The following is a 16,811-nucleotide window of genomic DNA, read 5'->3' as shown; positions in this document are numbered from 1 at the left end:
GCGTGTGCTTGACAAGCAGGCATAACACTGCTATGCTGAAATAATGAGACCCGTTGGATGTGTTGGGTGGTGTTTGGCTGTCTGTTTGTGTTTGTGCGCGCATGTGCCACCGTGAACGTATATTTGCACGCATGCGCACTGCAGACTCGGGCCCCAGTCTCCGTCTGCTACAGTAAAGCGTACGGGTTTGTGCCAAAGAAAATCGCTGTAGTAAACAGATTTACTGAGGATTATACCAACTGACCGTTTAAAAAAAATGGCGAGGTACCTGAGGCCGCCTAACACGTCTCTCTTCGTTAGAAACATCGCCGACGACTCCAGGTATGTTGTCATTTGAGCCCTGCATGGCCAAGCTAACATAATGCTAAGTCAGTTAGCAAACATAAACAAAATGGCATCGACGTTACAAGTGATTCCAAATCAGGGATGGCCAAAAGGTGCGCTAGTTGTGTTTGAACCGAATGTTGTTCCATATGACTAATTACCGTGCGCAATTTAACTCATTCCCCCCGCGTCTGGCTTGCTAACACCTAGCTAGCTAACCCTGAGCTAAGAGGGCGGGGGGGTTGCAGTTTACGTCACTTACGCCCACTGAGCCTTCGGCACCAGTCGGTGGTGTTCGTGCGGAATGCGTTAACGTGACGTAACGTGAATGTTTATTTTTAAACTGTCAGCTGTCTCCTGACTGACTTCACCTGCAGCTAGTGTTACGGTTACGTGTGGGAGAACGTATTAACCACTCGAGTGTTTCCCAAAGTGACACAAACAAAATACATATACAATAACTTCAGATAAATCACGTGACCCCGTTTTGCAGTTTTCAGTCACTTTTCTGCAGATTAAAAATTCCTCTTGTACTGGAGTTTTTTAGGGATGCGCTTCTATTATTTGATGCTGCCTCCAAAATAGTTGGGTTGCCATATACAAAATAGTTAGATTGCTAATGGGGAGATTTGGAGAGGACACATCTAGCAGGATCACACTTCCATACGTGTTCTGTTACATTTTGAGTTGTCACTGTGATGCATTCTGACAAGTTGTGATTTTCTAACCCGTGTGACTTTGCAACCTCTGTTTATGGATCATTCATGCAATGCCTGCTTTTATGGCATCTGTGGATGCGCTACCTTGACTGACTACTACACGTTTTTGAATGAGAAAACTTCCTTTCCCAAGTGGGAGTGATTTTTATTTTGTCTGCAAATACGTTTCACCACATGCACCGCTGGCACCAGCTCTGCTGTCTATCTTACTCTCTGAGCTCCAGCTAAATTCCCATGACAGCCAAATGTGCTTATTTCATGACACTTTAGGCCAGAGGATTTACGACGTGAGTTTGGTCGTTATGGGCCTATAGTAGACGTCTACATTCCGCTTGACTTCTATACACGACGGGCCAGAGGATTTGCTTACATTCAATATCCTTTATTATTTTTATTTGGAAATGGTGTTTCAACGGAGGGGATTGTAAAGCATTTCATCTGTATGATTGTTATTGATTCAGTAACACCTGATAACAATGTGTGTGTGTGTGTGTGTGTGTGTGTGTGTGTGTGTATGGGGGGGGGGTTCTTCTCTTAATTTAATGTCATTTTATTTTCTGAGAATTTATTTGTTTCTATTAATTAAATGTATTCAGATTCAAACTTATTCCTAACCAATATTTCTTCTGTTGTTGCCTTAGAATGGTAAAGATACAGTTCTGGAGATCCCGCACCAAAGAAAGTTGAAAGGCGGTTATAGAGTAGATTCAAGCACAAGAGACACCCAGGCGACAAGCAATAGTGGAATTTGGGGAAAAAAGAGAGAGAGAGCAAAAGCACGAAGATACAAAGAGGAAAAAAAGAGAGAGCGCCCAGGCTTCCATTTGTCTACCAAAGGGAGGAAAAGCAAAGTGTTTATTGGGCAAAGACAAGCAGGAAACCCCGAGTTCTTCTGCCAAGACAATAAAGATCACGCTGAAGGTTAAAGGTAACAAGCCAAATGTTTTGTATCCTACCTAATCTGATCACCTTCTTTCTTATTTAATATTTGTCTTGTCTTTACAATTTGCGACCACATCCGGGGCCAATGATATTAGTTGCTAAGTTGGTTAAATGATCTGAGTCCACGAGCTGTGTTTCATAGACTGGAGCTGTCAACCTGTGTTGCAGCATTTTTTTTTTTTTTTTTTTCTTTCCATAATTGTTTTTGCGTGATTGCAACCGTCTCTGTTTCTACTTCCCAAATGTCAAACTAAAAGGCCTTAACAATAAAGCACGTTTGAAGATGTGCGCGACGCGGAGGACGCTCTTCACAACCTGGACCATAAATGGGTTTGCGGGCGTCAGATCGAGATCCAGTTCGCCCAGGGGGACCGAAAGAGTACGCAAGGCTTTCCTTCCTCTCTCATGCGCCTACTGCGGAGCCTCAGTCAGCATTGTCTTATGTCATATATATATATATACATTTCCATCCAGCTCCTAACCAGATGAAGACCAAGGAGCACAATTCCCCGCGCAGTTCCTCCCGTCACGACGACGAGCGGGACGGCCGCCGCAGACGCTCCAGGAGCCGCAGCCACGAGCGCCGCAGGTCACGCAGCCCCTCCTACGAGCGCCGGCCGCGGCGGTCCGAAAGCCCCAGAGAGTGAGTCTGTGTGTGTGTGTGTGTGTGTGTCATAAAAGGAGGAAGCCAAACAATGACACGTTATAGGAGGTTTGCACCCAGTCCTGTTACAGAGTCCAGGTCACTCCCTGAAAAAGTGGTTTGTGTCTTTGCTCCGTCCACAGGTCTAGGTCCTACAGTCGACACAGACGGAGCAGGAGCCCCGAAAACGAGAAGTAGTCCCGAGTTCTCCTCGTGTTGTCAGATGAACTCATTAAGAGCTTCGTGAGGCCCTTTGTGTCGGCGCCGTTGATCCGTGACGTTTGTCCCAGCAGGTACAGAGGTCCTCCTCGGGACCACCACCAGCACCACCACAGGGCCCACCGCGAGCCGGGCCCTCGGAGCCACTCGGCGTCCCGCTCCCCTTCGCCCTCCTCCAGGCCCCCGCCCAAAGGTAAAAAGAGCCAGTCCAGGTCCCACACCCCCGGGGAGGAGTACCAGCCCAACACGGGTCCCCCGAAGCAGCCCGTGGGACGATCCCCGTCCCGCTCCTTCTCCAGGTCCCCGTCCCGCTCGCGCTCCAGGTCCAGGTCTTGGGCCGGACGAAAGTCCGGGGGCCACTGAGCGGCCCGGTGGTCTGACCCCAACGAGTGTTAAGACTGTAGCGTGTTTGCATTTGTTTATCGGTTAATGGAGTCCGTTTCCATAGGGGGGGGGGGGGGGGGGGGGCGGCGAGAGCGGAGATATTAGTTTCAAAGGGATTTTGGGAGCACGGTTGATACCTGATAAGTTGTTCTTTGGGACTTGTGTAACATCAGTGGCTGCAGGAGGAAAAATGTTGTTTTGGCGTTGCTCATATTATTTTTGTAATTTCGTTCATGTAAATGAATGACTGTCTCAGTTTGGCTTTTTCAACAGAACATGAATAAAAATGTTTTACTTCAGCCCATAATCAGTATTTAACAACTATGCTGTAAACTGGTATCACAGTTAGACGATATGTTGTCCAGTAGGTTATGTGACAATGTTTAAGATGAATTGTATTCATTTATGTTCTTTGTTGAATATCAAGTATTCCTTAGGACTATTGTCCGAGTTTGCTTTTAAAATAAAGTTCTTTTTTTAAACGTGTGACTAAGCTTGCATGGTGACACAATGGAAGTTCATGACTATTCTACAGTGAGAAGATACAACCACAGACGACAGTATAGAGGGGAGGGAAAGGGATTTATTCTTTTTGGTCAAACTTTGTAACGGATGAGTGCTTCAAACACTTTCTTTTAACCTAATTGATACCAATTAAAACAGGGCATTTTCTCTTCATAGTCGGTGACATTTCTTCAGGGGGACAAATTAACAGCCAATTGATAACATGTTTCCAATTTAGAATAAGGAGACCGCCATGCACAACTCGATCAGGGGTAAGAAAAAGAACGTTTTACATGAACAACCAACAGTAAAAACAAACGGCACTGGGCCAGGTCCAGTTGTCGGCTGGCGGAAGAACAGCCGAGAACAGAATCCGGTTCTGATGAAGAACGTCCATCAACTCGTGGCGTGGCCACCAAATAAACAGTTTCAGCATGGATTTCAAATTAGGCACAAACGGGTAAACTCCAGATGGAAAACACCACTTACGTTATGTAAGCACATTCAGAGCTCGAGTTCATACATCGGCAAGTCTCCTCTAGGACCTAATTAATGTTTTGCAGTTTCACTTAATTTGCACTAAGCATATTTCACCCTACACTGCATAATACAAAACAATAAAAAACATGTGCAAGATCTCTGGAAAGATAACAGTGCAGGGGTGTTGAGAAATGCTATTTGCAGCTTTTTTCTTTTTTTTTAACAAAAATAATCTTCAGTATTGAAGTCAAGACATTGAAGTCAAGACACGTCCTTAGCATGTCTTATACATTCAGTGTTGTTACTAAAAATACTTTTGTCAGACAGGCCTCAAACTCCGCCTGCAAATGTACATATGCTACAAGTACTTTATACATTTAATTATTTACATGGCTCTTGAACACATTAACAAGCTCCCGTACTTTGTTTTGTCATCTTTACGCTGGCAATAAACGGCTCCAATTCTGCAAGGGGAAAGCAAAAAGAGCCTCAGAGAATTGAGTCAATAAAGAAAAATATCTGTAGTGAGATAGTCAATTACGCCGCCATCATATCAATGGCATCCTGGCCTGTAACTGATTAAAAACTAGTCTGATTGCAGTGCAAGCGGGTAACCAAGAGGCAGAGTGCGTCTGTTGATTATGGGATGGTCAACTACTGAAATCTATTTTGTAAACATAAACACCCACCTCCTGCCTCACTTCGAGTCCTTTGGGCCACTTCACTTCAGAAACCCTCCTCCGCTCACGTGCCTCACGTACAAATGCATGCAGCCCAAACGGGGCCAAGTCACATGACTTGGGGGGGGGGGGGGGAGAGCTCTACAGCCCTCCCCCCCCCCTCCACAAAACCAAGCCCGGCCCCTCTTCCGCGTGCCCGAGCTGCAGCGCTGTCCTGAAGAGGCCAAGGCGGAGGAGCAATAACAGTGCTCATTTGGAAAAGACAAACAGTTAGAAGTGACTTTCGGGACCGTCACTCATTCACCACGCAGACCTCAAGAGGTTTAAGTGGCTACGGCAACAACCTGCCCACCACATAGACAATGTCCAAAAGGGGGGGGGGGGGGGGGCGGCGCATACAGCTAAAACATTGCTTTGGTTACACAGCACTTCTTATGTCTTTCAACCACGATCATAAAAGGACTTGTAAAAAATAATGCTATGATAGAGTGTTATGGGCCTCAGACGAGTTCGACTCCTATAGTGCATGTGCGCACAGCGCAATAAAAAAAAGTACAGGAGTCGACAGTCCAAGGCCCGTGTGCCTTGGTCTCTTTTTACCCACAAGTCTGAGGTTATACTTGACCTGTACAGCATATTACCTCCGGTAAGAAAGCTTTTTTTCCCTGCAGAATTGCAGCTTGAGTGTCCTTTCCATCCCAAACAAGAATTGTTATACACCAAAGAAAGGAAGGCGGGCCCTAGTCAGAAAAAGGAAAATGCTACAACAAGAGTTTGCTTTAGCACCGGAAGCTTTAGCTTTAGATGTGTCCCTAAAAGGCTCGTCGTAAGAGTCAAATAAATCAAAGGGCATGTCTGTCCACAGAAACGGACCGTAATAGCGATGGGGATTTAACTGACCTATACTAAAACCATTGTTTGGGGGGGAACCAGCACACTCAATCTGCTTTGACAGCCAACATTAAAAAGAACAAAACAAAAAACAGAAGTAGAAGGGATATCCAGTTTGTCATCAAGTCACAGAAAGTGACTCCACTAAAAGGCATTACCGACCAGCAAGGCTCCAAGGCTGTAATATCTAGAAACGTAGGCTTAAAATTTTTGTGTGTCAATCAACATTTTAACTGCTGCAAATGCCTTCCAACACTGAGGTCAATCTTAAAAAAGGGACTAAAAGTATTACAGCTCTGAGGTGTTCCTGGTGGGTGGGTGCCCTCAACAGAGTCCTAGTTGGTTCATACGTGGGCTTTTGATGTAAGTGGGGGGAGGGGATCCCTCTCAGGCCTGTACTTTGAGGAGGCTCTTGAGCTGGAAGGCCATCATCTCCCGGTGGTCACAGGGCCCCATGGGGAAGGACACCCAGTGGCTGGGGGGCTTAGGCAACACGCTGGGGGAGGGTGGCTCGCTGAACTTCGGCCCGGCGTAGCTGGGGCTCCCCTGCGTGGCCAGCAGCGTGTTCAGGTGAGACACCGCGCCTTCCCAGTTGTGATCGTAGTTGCCGGCAAAGCGGACCGAGGCGCCCTTCTCTGCGGACGCGGCCTGCCGCGCCTCCTGCGACCTGTGGTAGGCCGCGACCTTGTCGCCGCGGCGGTGGCCGAGGTGATGGAGGCCGCTCGCCCCTCCCGCAGACGCCGCCGCGCCGCTCTGGTCGCGGCCCCTCTGCTTCGCCCGGCCCAGTTGGTTCTTCTTGGGCAAAGGGCGCTCGGGGAGGGAAACTGGAATGTTGTATCTCTCTCCGCCTCCCATTCTGCACTAGCGTGTCACCTGCGCCGAGATTAGAAGCGTTAGTGGAAAAAAAAGTGCCCCGGAAAGGAGAAAAATAAAAATAAACCCAGGTAATACCCAAACCGTCCACACGGCGGAGGATTACGTGCAGACACACCAGACAGCCTGGTCTGAGCCGCCCCTCCCCCCACACAACCAAGAGCAAAACATCCCCCCCCCCCCCTCCCTCCCTGCTGCTGCTGCTCACCTCTTTGTTGTCAGAAAGTTGATGCACCAGAGATCCGTCTTCAATCGTTCACCTCCGATCGGGCCCCAGGTCCTCGAAGTAGTCGTCTGTCTACTTCTCGCTGCACTTCTTCTGTGTCCAGCGAGGTCCGAAGTGTTCATGTGCCGATGAGCGTTGTTTTCCCGGAGAGCCGAGCTGAACATCAATTCACCGCCGCACACGATGCGCCGAGAGGACCTTTAGAAGAAGAGGGGGGAAAAAAGACAAATATTAAAATGAAGCGAAGGAGATGTTCATTTCACTTCAGCGTCGACGCTCTTACGGGTGTTTTTGGTCTACAAAAGGGCGTCATTGCGGTGAACAATGCTTTAAAAAAATATTTATATAAAAAAAAGTAAGAAATAACAGCTCCTCGTCGTTTTCCTTAGAACATCACAGGTGTAACGTTACAATGTTGTAAGAAGGAGCCAAACTGCGACACGTCAGACCACTTTCTGTTTGAGCTGTCGCTTTGTTCCTTCAGCGTCACTTGGGTCGATTATCGATTTAAAAAAAAAAAAGATAAACCTCGATAGCGCTGAAATTTCTTTAAACCCGACAACAGGTCGATATTGCGGCGGCTTTAACAGCCTCGACGCCGCTCGTTGTGAAGCAAAAACCACAACAAAGAAACGGTTCGACTCAATATGGCGACGGGAAACAACGGATTCTCTTACCGACTTCCTCGGGTTTGGTTGTTGAAGAGCCCTTCGTCCCAAAGAAAACGATGCGATAAGCCTGTTCGTGACCTTTCCCTCTCGGGCGGACTTTGTGAGGAAGCACAGCGAGCTATATTTCCTTACAAATCCCCGTCACACTCGAAGCCTACGTGATGTTCACAGTTAGCTGCGCCGCTTCTCTCTCTCTCTCTCACACACTCTCCCGACTCCCGTCTCTATTGCAACAAAATGGAAGCCGCGGCGGCGATATGTAGCTCGTGCCTGGCCCCGGAGCCGACCAATCGCGCGGCGAGGGCGAAGCGGGTGGCCAATCAGCGAGCAGACAAACAGACGCATCCACGCCTGTTGCCGGACGAGTGACGTCAATCGCTGACAGCTCCGCTTTCCTTTGTTGGATCTCGGGTATTTCCTGAGAGTAGTTCAAGGAATACAACGACGACAAAAACACCTTTTAAAGAAACGTAACAGTTCCGCTTTCACGTAACCTTACGTAATAAATAGCCCCACTGTTACGTACGATGCCATATTAAAGTTTTTTTTTTTCGGGGGGGTTAACAATATGTACTCGTATTACGCAATGTTAATGCATCGTTGGAATAACAAGATGAACACGTCCAGAGTTTTAGATTTAAAGATGTAGTCCACCTCGCGCTTTCTCTGGATTTGTTTTTCCAGGGTTCCCATATCCGAGGGTTAACTGCTGTGCAGAGAAACAGCTGCAACAGGCTGTAATGGTTGGCTTGCACTGAGCTGCCCATCCCCCACGTCTGCGTCCTCTGCTTAAGAAAAACAACCTTGGCTGTTTTTTTTTTACAGAAACAAATCAATGTAATGCTGAGGCAGTACATAACCATTACCAAAGGGAACGGGAACATGTTCCTGTTTCTGCGATCCCGATCAACATTAAGATATTTGTGATGGCTTACTGGTTCAATTGTTGTTGTTGACTGTTGTGCAATAATTCAGCGTGAGCTTTGCAAAGGCCTAACTTTGAGCTGGGCTTCTAACCGTGGGGAACGTGCTTAGTTTGAACGTCCTGCTGCCATGCATCCAGCAGCATGTGAGTCGCAGCACCTCGAATGGTGACAATGAATGGACGCCAGCATGCTGCATGTGTGTGTTTTGGAGGGGGGGGGGGGTTGTGAGCCTGCCTCGAAGCTTGAGAAGGTTTCCGAGCGCACTAAAGGGCCGCACCCGTTTACCCGCTCAATCATTGACGTGTTATTGGTTTCTTATCATTGTTTACAGCTGAGATTACGGCCCGAAGCTCCCCGGTGTTACTCGTGTTGCCATCCAGCATTCTACTGGTCCAGGTCCGAATAATACCAAACAACTGGCATGATCGATTGACACACATGCCCCCCCCCCCCCCCCCCCCGGTCGAGGTTCCTTCTCCCCCACCAACCCCATTTGTTCTTCTCTAAAGCGTCAAAACAGTTGCTCAACACATTTTTGCGGGCCTTTGAGGGAGACCTGTTGGGTCCCGAAGATCTCACTGGATGACGTTCACATTACAGCGGCTGTAAAAGGCTTCTCGACACACACGCCCTGGGAGCACGAACGCGTCATACACGCAGTGATTGCACGCCGTAGAGATGTGAAACCCACCCACACACACACACGGTGACGCGCAAGAACAAAAGCAGAACCAGTTTCGCACCAATCGTTTCTGAGATGTTCGTGTTACACCAGCAGCACACATGTTCAAGGGAAATTTTCTTTGTGGTCAAGTTCTATATTTTTTTTTTTCTACATGTCTTTTTCCGGTCTACTTCAGCGACGGCACAGAAACACAACATCCGCCTATGGAAACTAGTCAAAAGCACACACAACATGTATTTTACATCTATGTCTCGACAACATTGAAATAAAATTTTTAAAAAAAATTAAAACTTTAGATGAGATTAGCAAAACAAATACCCATCTAAAACGCATATGCTGAAAATGAGAAAAGAACAACAACACAAACACACAAAAGCAACACCATTGAGAGTGTGGTGAGGTTATTTCTGTTGCACCCTCCTTCAAGCAAATGGCCCAAATCACCTTTAATCCTCCCTATTTTAGCTGCTCAGATGTCCTTAAGATTTATTTAAAATCGTACATGTGTTAAAAGCCTTATTTTATTACTTCCACTATTTTAAAATTTCCACATGACGTTTGTGTTGAGTAATCAGAAGATGTAATTTACGGAAAGTGCCATTTGATCACATCCTGTAAATGTGTTTAAAGTTAAAGGAATAAAATAACTGCTAATTTAAATGTCTGTTCTTGCAGGAAACATAATTCAGAATCCAAATAAAAGCGTAGAATATGAAGAATCTCAACAATTAAACCGTAATTGGGAACTTGTACGCATGACCATTAATTTAATCTGAACAATAGGAAAGACAAAAAAGGAAAAATAAAAAGTATTTTACATTTTATCTTTTGAATCCCCTTATTTATTTCAAAATCTACGCATTTTGCATTAACATAAGAAAATACCAAATAAGATAACAAAGTATGATTAAATTACATTTTTTATATTTTAGTTTGACCTGTTTTCTTGTCTTTTTCACATCCTAAAGCTGAACAATGCGGCACCGTGGAAATACGATAATAAAGAAATGTCATTACTGAATTAAACCTGAATCATTCTCCAAAAGCAAAAAAAAGAACCCTGACGTCCGAAGTACTTTCTAAAAAAGAGAGGGTATAGCAGGATGATATAATCATACTGATAATTCAACATTTCAGGCTTTCTTCTGTCCTGAGGTCTGCACCTGGCCGGAAAATAACTGAGAAGAAATCTTATTGAAGCTGAGCCGTCTGCTGCTAATCACATTTCCGGCCTTCTGGCCTGCTGAATTTATCAGTTCAGAGGAGGAGAGGACACAGTGTACCAGACATAACCGCCATATCATTAATAATAATTCACTTGCATGCTGTCTACATACGAATAAGACATCAAAAAACCAACTCTTTTTGACCTATTTTCTTCATCTGTTCTCTTATGAGTACCAGTTTCTGATACACTTCTCTAAAATAGGATGCAAATTAATTTCACAATGCCTCAGGTTTGTGATCTGATTTGATTGTTAATGAGCTACCAATTTACTTGATCTTCACCAGCGGCGTGTAAGGCAAATTGAACAGCCTTAATAGGTCAGGGGACTGCTTGTTGAGTTCACATTTTGTAGCTATGCTGAGTGATAAAGATTAAAGAACCGAGCAACATGTCGCTGCTCAGCACTGCCCCCTGTTGTACTGCAGGCGGTATGACACCCTGACCCCAAATCATTGAGCATCTGTCAGTAATGTCATGCAAACGGCCCAACGATGGCTGGTCAGCACACCTTAAGGCACTCACTGTGGATGTAAATAAGAATCAGATAGCCGAAGCATTCATATTCTTGCAGAATCCCTCTTTATTTTGTGACCAAAAACAAGGGGCTGCATTACGTCGTCTTTTCCAATGCGCACGCTTAATGAAACGCCGCAGACAAAAACAAAATCTTGCTTCGGTTGAGAAGAAAGTGTTTTCGATCGAGGTCTGCTTAATGTTGTCTTTAAAATGAAGGCGTGGAAAGTAAGAGCAAAATAGGGGAAAGGAAAAGCAGTTGCTGCGTAAATAGAAATAATTCAACCCCCGCGTAGTTATGAATTTAATATTGACTCCTGAGTGACAGAGTCAAAGGGTGATGCGGGTTTCATCTTTTTTAGTATCGACGTGTCTTTAACACATGCCTAAGTGCTCTGCCCCCCCCATCCCCCAATTCCCCAATTCCCCAATTCCCCGTGCGTACACCATGACCCCGTCCAATGGAAGACATCACTCCAAGGGTGACATCACTACAGTGGTTTTTCACTCTCTTGTGGATTTAACCTCTATAACATCAAATCACACCTTTAAAATTGCAATGCACTGCAGTTCTAAGTTTCATCTCAGAAACCAGCTGTTCTTCCAGTAATTGTTTGGGCTCTTTCATCTCTTTCCACCTGGTTCTCTGTGTCTCTCTCTCTCTCTCTCTCTCTCTCTCTCTCTCTCTCTACCTCCCTCCCTCTCGCCCTCGTGTCATCACAGCCTGCCTCCTTATCTTCTCCACTCAGTCATGCACTTTGCCATCAGTCAGGTTGGTGGCTCTGTAGGATCATGCTGCGGTCCTTGTGCTGCTGAGGGACCTCATTCACATCCCCTGAATTAGGAAATAAGCAGAAAAACTCCATACAAGGTAAGCTCTTCAAAGGTTGTTTTGTTACAGGTTAAAAACCCAGTGACGTTAAGTAACACGAAATAATCTGCTAAAATGAATTTTAACTGGTGATGTGATGTGATGAAAATGTGTGCGTGTTTATTATCTATTATTCATTCATGTGAATTTCTTCTACTTTAGATGATTTAACAATGCTTATTTCATCTGCTGCAAAACTAGACGTTTCTTTTCTCCTGCTTGTGTCAGAAGTGTTATATTTTGAAACAGTGTGGCACGTTGCAACAGTAACTCAAGGGGTTATTGACACATATTTTCAGCGTTCATATCGCCATTGATGCGGCTAAAATGGACGCCTTGATGTTTTATTTTATTGTAAATGACGTTTTCTGTACGCGGCCGTTGCTCATTCTACTGAAGACACAATGGTTGTTGTAACAATGATGGTTCTTGACAGTCAAAACACGGCAGTCGGGTCAATCCAGATTCAACGGTGGTGTAATATCTACAAGTGCTTGCACATTTGGCCCAAAGTGGAGTTGAGAAATATTGTCCCTTGAGTCTATAGAGGCCTTTCTGGAAAGTAATCGACCTCGCTTGTACACATCTTCAATGCTTTAAGAGGCCAGTGCCAAATTTGCGAGAAAAAACAGAAAGGAATCTTACTGGAAATAGAACAAAGGGAAGAGAAGAGAATGAAGCCACAGTGACCGGGGTGGGTTGAAGTGTTCTTACTTGTTTAGAACGACATGTACTGCATCATATAAAACCGCGTTCCTCCTTTGCTCGATGTCATGTCCGTTCATGTGACTCAAAATATATTCTGTGAAATTTAGGGTGAGCGGTCACAGGTGATCACTCCCTGTTCATCACAGCATTATTTACTTGATCAAATCCTCTCACATAAGCTTCCCACTCCACGTTCCATCTATTGATTGCACGCAGTTGATGCACTTAACGGTAGATTGTTCATCTCTTCGGTGACCTTCACCCAGCGATTTACTTTTTTGTTACAATACAATCCCCTCTGATTCCAGAAGGGGGCAGTCTTCATCCTGTTAGTTACGATAACAGGCCAACAACAGAGGTTAATGATTATATTCATCTCTGTAGATAGCTGAATGCACTCAGTAAAATCCCTGCCAATATGGATTAAATAGCTCAATTGATAAAATCAAAACAAGTCACTTGAATAGACAGTTTGAAAATAACCCCATGTTTTCCCCTTAATCATTGATCTAGATGATTTTGAAGCTGCCTAGTTTTGGGGATATTTACCACAGAGATGTCAGTCTAAATGATAACTATGTAAACCCCCCAAAAATACATTTGAAAGACTCAACAGCATTGCTTCTTTCCAGAAATCATGACCCATTTATATAAGATAGTCACTGAAAATGTGACAACATGTGACAATAGGCAACAATAGCTCAATTGCACTACAGGTAAGAGGAAAGAAATTTGTCTTAAGGATTTAAGGGGTGAACTGCCCCTTTAAAACACAGCCCATGTCCTTCAGGGGCAGGTTTGTCACGGTTTCACTGTGCACACTCGGTCAAAGAAAAGATGCGTCATACCATGCAGACATGTGCATGCAAGCTGTCGTCGGGCTTTGGGGCACAGCTAAAGCCACAGCTGCTGGAACGGATGCGATCGCATTCAACGCACCAGCAACACACCGGTCGCATCAAATGCATGTTATGGACAAAGGGGAAATCGATGCGTTCATTATTCTTCTAGTAAGAAATGGTTTATGGTCTGCGATTTAAACCCTAGATTCTTAGAAGCGTCTCTTCAATATCAGCATCAGCAGATAGTGTCTATTTACCCTGACCTCGAAGTGACTGTCTGTCTTGACTCACCGATGTTAATGTTCACTTTAAGCACTGAGTTCAATATTGACAAAGAGAAAAAGTACATCTCAATTTCTACTTTGTTTCCCTACAGGAAGTTTCTTGCTTCAATCACTTCATGTAAATAAGGTTTGTTATCAATACATCGATGACACAATAATAACGTGTGTCAATGTGCATCTTGCTAAGCATGTTTGGTCTTGTCTTACACATTTACTTAAGTTATTTTAGTTTCATTTCTTGCATTTTACTTTCATTTTCAAACATTGTTTTCATTTATTTTAGATCATGTTGAAAACTGGTAGAGGGGATTGTATTTTTGAAGTATTTCCTACTAGTTATTCTTATATATATATATGTGTATCAAAAGATATGTTAATATCTTGTCTTATATTATCCAAGAATGAATAACTAACTTCATTTTCTAATCAGAACTGGCCTCACAATAACAGTTGAAATGGAGCAATGGGAGGTTCAAACTTCTTTGGGACCAACAGAAGCCAAAGAGAACCCCTCGTCACCGATTGGTATGTTTTAAAAAAAAAATCCAGCGTCTTGCTTTTTTAGAATCCGTTTTTTTTCAGCCAATCGAACGTTGTTTCAGTCCACTTGCCCAATGAAATCTGTCCAAACGTGTGACTTCCTCGCAGTCAACAGTTCCTGTGAGAACCTGGAATGCTACATGGTTCTCACCTGGGCGGAGCAGACGGCCATCGGCTCCATCTGCTTCCTGGCGGGTCCCGTCACCTTCCTGGAAAACGCCCTGGTGCTGGCCGTGATCGCTGCGACGGCCTCCCTGCGCCGGCGGCCCTCGTACCTGTTCATCGCCAGCCTCGCTCTGGCCGACGTCTTCGCCAGCTGCTTCTTCACCACCAGCTTCCTGGACTTCCACCTGTTCCGCCGCAGCGACGGCCCCACCGCCTACCTCTTCAAACTGGGCGGCGTCACCATGGCCTTCAGCAGCTCGGTGGGCAGTTTGCTGCTGACCGCTCTGGACCGCTACCTCTGCATCCAGCAGGCCTCCAGCTACAAGGTGCTGCTGACCCGCCGGAGAGCCGCGCTCGGCCTGCTGGTGCTCTGGAGCGCCACCGCACTCGTGTCCTTCTTGCCGCTGGTTGGCTGGAGGTGTCCCACGGGGCTGACTCCGCCCTGCTCGCGCCTGTTCCCCTACATCAACCGGGGCTACCTGGCCTTGTGGACCAGCTTCGCGCTGGTGCTCCTGGCCCTCATTCTGTGCGCTTACGCCCTCATCCTGTGGAAGGCCCACCGCCACGAGTTGACTATGACCGGCCTCCAGGGAGCAGCGGGGACAGGCCAGGCCCGCATGAGGATGGACATCCGCCTGGCCCGCACCTTCGGCCTCATCCTGATCATCCTGGTGGGCTGCTGGCTTCCCGCGCTCTCCTTCATGTTGGCCGACGTCTCCGTGCTCCTGACCCGCGCCCAGCGGCGGGCGTTCGCCTTCTGCAGCACCCTGTGCCTGGTCAACTCTGCAGTCAACCCGCTGCTGTACGCCCTGCGCTGTCGAGAGCTGAAGGTCGCGCTCCTGCAGCTGCTGCGGAGGCTGCGGGACATTGGGAGGTGTAGGAGATCGACAGAGGCTTCGGCCCTCGGGTTACCCTCCACGGGAGACAACAACTTTACCGCCATCACGGAGGACGAGGTGCCCGGGAACAGAGCGTCGCATCTCGACTCGGTTTCAGAGATGGTGCCTAGTCAGCAGCCGGGCTGCAGAAAATTAGAGGAAATGAAAGAGTAGTTTTCCTGATCGGGACGTTTTTGACACTGAACGAAGAATCAAAAGTAATGAAGTTATGATCGTTGCTATATGTACATTTAGGATATTGTGTATTGTTAGTAGACCTATTAGTGTATTCAACAGATCAGAAAGCCTATTAAATATATGAATACATGGCTAATAATTTGTTTAACTTGTAGCTATGAGATACACATGAAAGACAGCTTGTAGGAAAGAAACATTTCAAAATACAATTAGAACCATTTTAGACTGTGGAAATAAAGCTTATCATCTCTGTGCATTGGTTCAGGTCAGACAAAGGGTTTATTGTATGTTGGACCGCAATGGAGATGACGTCATGTGGCCCTTTAACCTTTGACCTCTCCGTCCTCAAACGTCAGCGCTTTAACCCTCTAGTTCCCTGCGAACTGAAGGGCTGACTTGAATTTGGGGTTCACCATGTGACAGAGGACGCCGTGGTTGGCATAACTCATCCGCACATGAATGCCAGGACTCCACAAAAGCTCCACGTACGGGAGGACTTCACACAACGTCCGCACGCCGTGCGCCGAGGCAAACGGAGCACGTGCCAGGAGGAAAACCAGCACAAACACTAGAACACTCTTTACAATTGTGACAACTGGCAGCTGCAGCAAAGCACACACTGTATGACATTGCACTTAAAGTCACAGGTGCACATACTACACTGAACAAATGTTTTTACCACTATAGCGACCCGTTAAAAAATGGCTCTTGGCCATACACAATGACATCATAATGCGAACCATTATCAACAGTCATCCTTAATCATTGTCCAGTGGCTAAAGTCAGCATTCTTGTGTTTGTAATGATTCATAAGTATTGCCGTGCCAGAAAACGACTTTTTTACACAGCATTTTTTTACATTATAAAAATGTTTACATTTTAAAAATATAAATATATATATATATATATATATGTATACATTATAAAAATATACTTTCCCCCAAAATCAGGAGTGGGGATGAGGTCACAGGTTGTATACATTACATTTGTAGTTTAAATCTAGTAATATCTTTTGTAAAACCTGTTTTAGAGATGTGTGATAAGAGTTCCCATATGCTACTTTGAGGTTTTATTTGCATTACTTTGTATAGGCCTACCCCAAATGTCAGAAACCCATTTCTCTGTACAATAAAGAGCATTTCACTCTACTCATGAATTTGGCAATGGGGGATGTTTTATTATTATATTTTAAAACCCCACTAACCTAAAAAGATTCACCTCCAGTGTTGGAGACTGCAGTGTATACATTGATAAAGGATTCAGTTCTGGACTTGCCATCGTCCATGGGTTCCTAAAAAAATGAGAATGCAGTGGTTGTGTGATCACTGGTTGTTGTAGCGATAGGTCAGGTGTGAAATGGAGCCACGGAGCCCATAAAACAAACCCAAAGAAGAGAAGAGAAAGTGATCTGTAATCT

The 16,811-nt window shown here is 45.5% G+C and overlaps 3 protein-coding genes across 3 annotated transcripts; 2 read left to right on the top strand and 1 right to left on the bottom strand.

The window, feature by feature from the left end:
* Positions 1 to 24: 24 nt before the first annotated feature.
* srsf10a (serine and arginine rich splicing factor 10a) lies at positions 25 to 3,717 on the top strand. Its single transcript, XM_037454880.2, has 6 exons — positions 25 to 321; positions 1,314 to 1,418; positions 2,261 to 2,364; positions 2,460 to 2,628; positions 2,772 to 2,822; positions 2,922 to 3,717. Exons 1-6 carry the CDS (start codon positions 257 to 259, stop codon positions 3,208 to 3,210), a joined length of 783 nt encoding a protein of 260 aa, XP_037310777.1. The 5' UTR covers positions 25 to 256; the 3' UTR covers positions 3,211 to 3,717.
* A 77-nt stretch (positions 3,718 to 3,794) lies between these two features.
* pnrc2 (proline-rich nuclear receptor coactivator 2) lies at positions 3,795 to 7,800 on the bottom strand. Its single transcript, XM_037454881.2, has 3 exons — positions 7,563 to 7,800; positions 6,868 to 7,083; positions 3,795 to 6,659 (listed from the first exon to the last, which is right to left on the bottom strand). Exon 3 carries the CDS (start codon positions 6,639 to 6,641, stop codon positions 6,174 to 6,176), a length of 468 nt encoding a protein of 155 aa, XP_037310778.1. The 5' UTR covers positions 6,642 to 6,659; positions 6,868 to 7,083; positions 7,563 to 7,800; the 3' UTR covers positions 3,795 to 6,173.
* Positions 7,801 to 14,043: 6,243 nt separating this feature from the next.
* On the top strand, positions 14,044 to 16,510 carry cnr2 (cannabinoid receptor 2). The gene is made up of 2 exons (XM_037452760.2): positions 14,044 to 14,138; positions 14,262 to 16,510. Exons 1-2 carry the CDS (start codon positions 14,069 to 14,071, stop codon positions 15,368 to 15,370), a joined length of 1,179 nt encoding a protein of 392 aa, XP_037308657.2. The 5' UTR covers positions 14,044 to 14,068; the 3' UTR covers positions 15,371 to 16,510.
* The last annotated feature ends 301 nt before the right edge of the window (positions 16,511 to 16,811 follow it).

The sequence above is a fragment of the Pungitius pungitius genome, chromosome 11, assembly GCF_949316345.1.
Source record: "Pungitius pungitius chromosome 11, fPunPun2.1, whole genome shotgun sequence".
Taxonomy (NCBI): domain Eukaryota; kingdom Metazoa; phylum Chordata; class Actinopteri; order Perciformes; family Gasterosteidae; genus Pungitius; species Pungitius pungitius.
This window is presented reverse-complemented; position numbering and strand designations above follow the sequence as displayed.

Bases quoted from the DNA above. Each gene is read 5' to 3' on its own strand.
- srsf10a (XM_037454880.2), top strand. From the start codon at position 257: ATGGCGAGGTACCTGAGGCCGCCTAACACGTCTCTCTTCGTTAGAAAC. The intron at 2,365-2,459 runs GTACGCAAGGCT...ATTTCCATCCAG, and splicing joins CGCCCAGGGGGACCGAAAGA to CTCCTAACCAGATGAAGACC. The intron at 2,823-2,921 runs GTAGTCCCGAGT...TTGTCCCAGCAG, and splicing joins AGGAGCCCCGAAAACGAGAA to GTACAGAGGTCCTCCTCGGG.
- pnrc2 (XM_037454881.2), bottom strand. From the start codon at position 6,641: ATGGGAGGCGGAGAGAGATACAACATTCCAGTTTCCCTCCCCGAGCGC.
- cnr2 (XM_037452760.2), top strand. From the start codon at position 14,069: ATGGAGCAATGGGAGGTTCAAACTTCTTTGGGACCAACAGAAGCCAAA. The intron at 14,139-14,261 runs GTATGTTTTAAA...ACTTCCTCGCAG, and splicing joins GAACCCCTCGTCACCGATTG to TCAACAGTTCCTGTGAGAAC.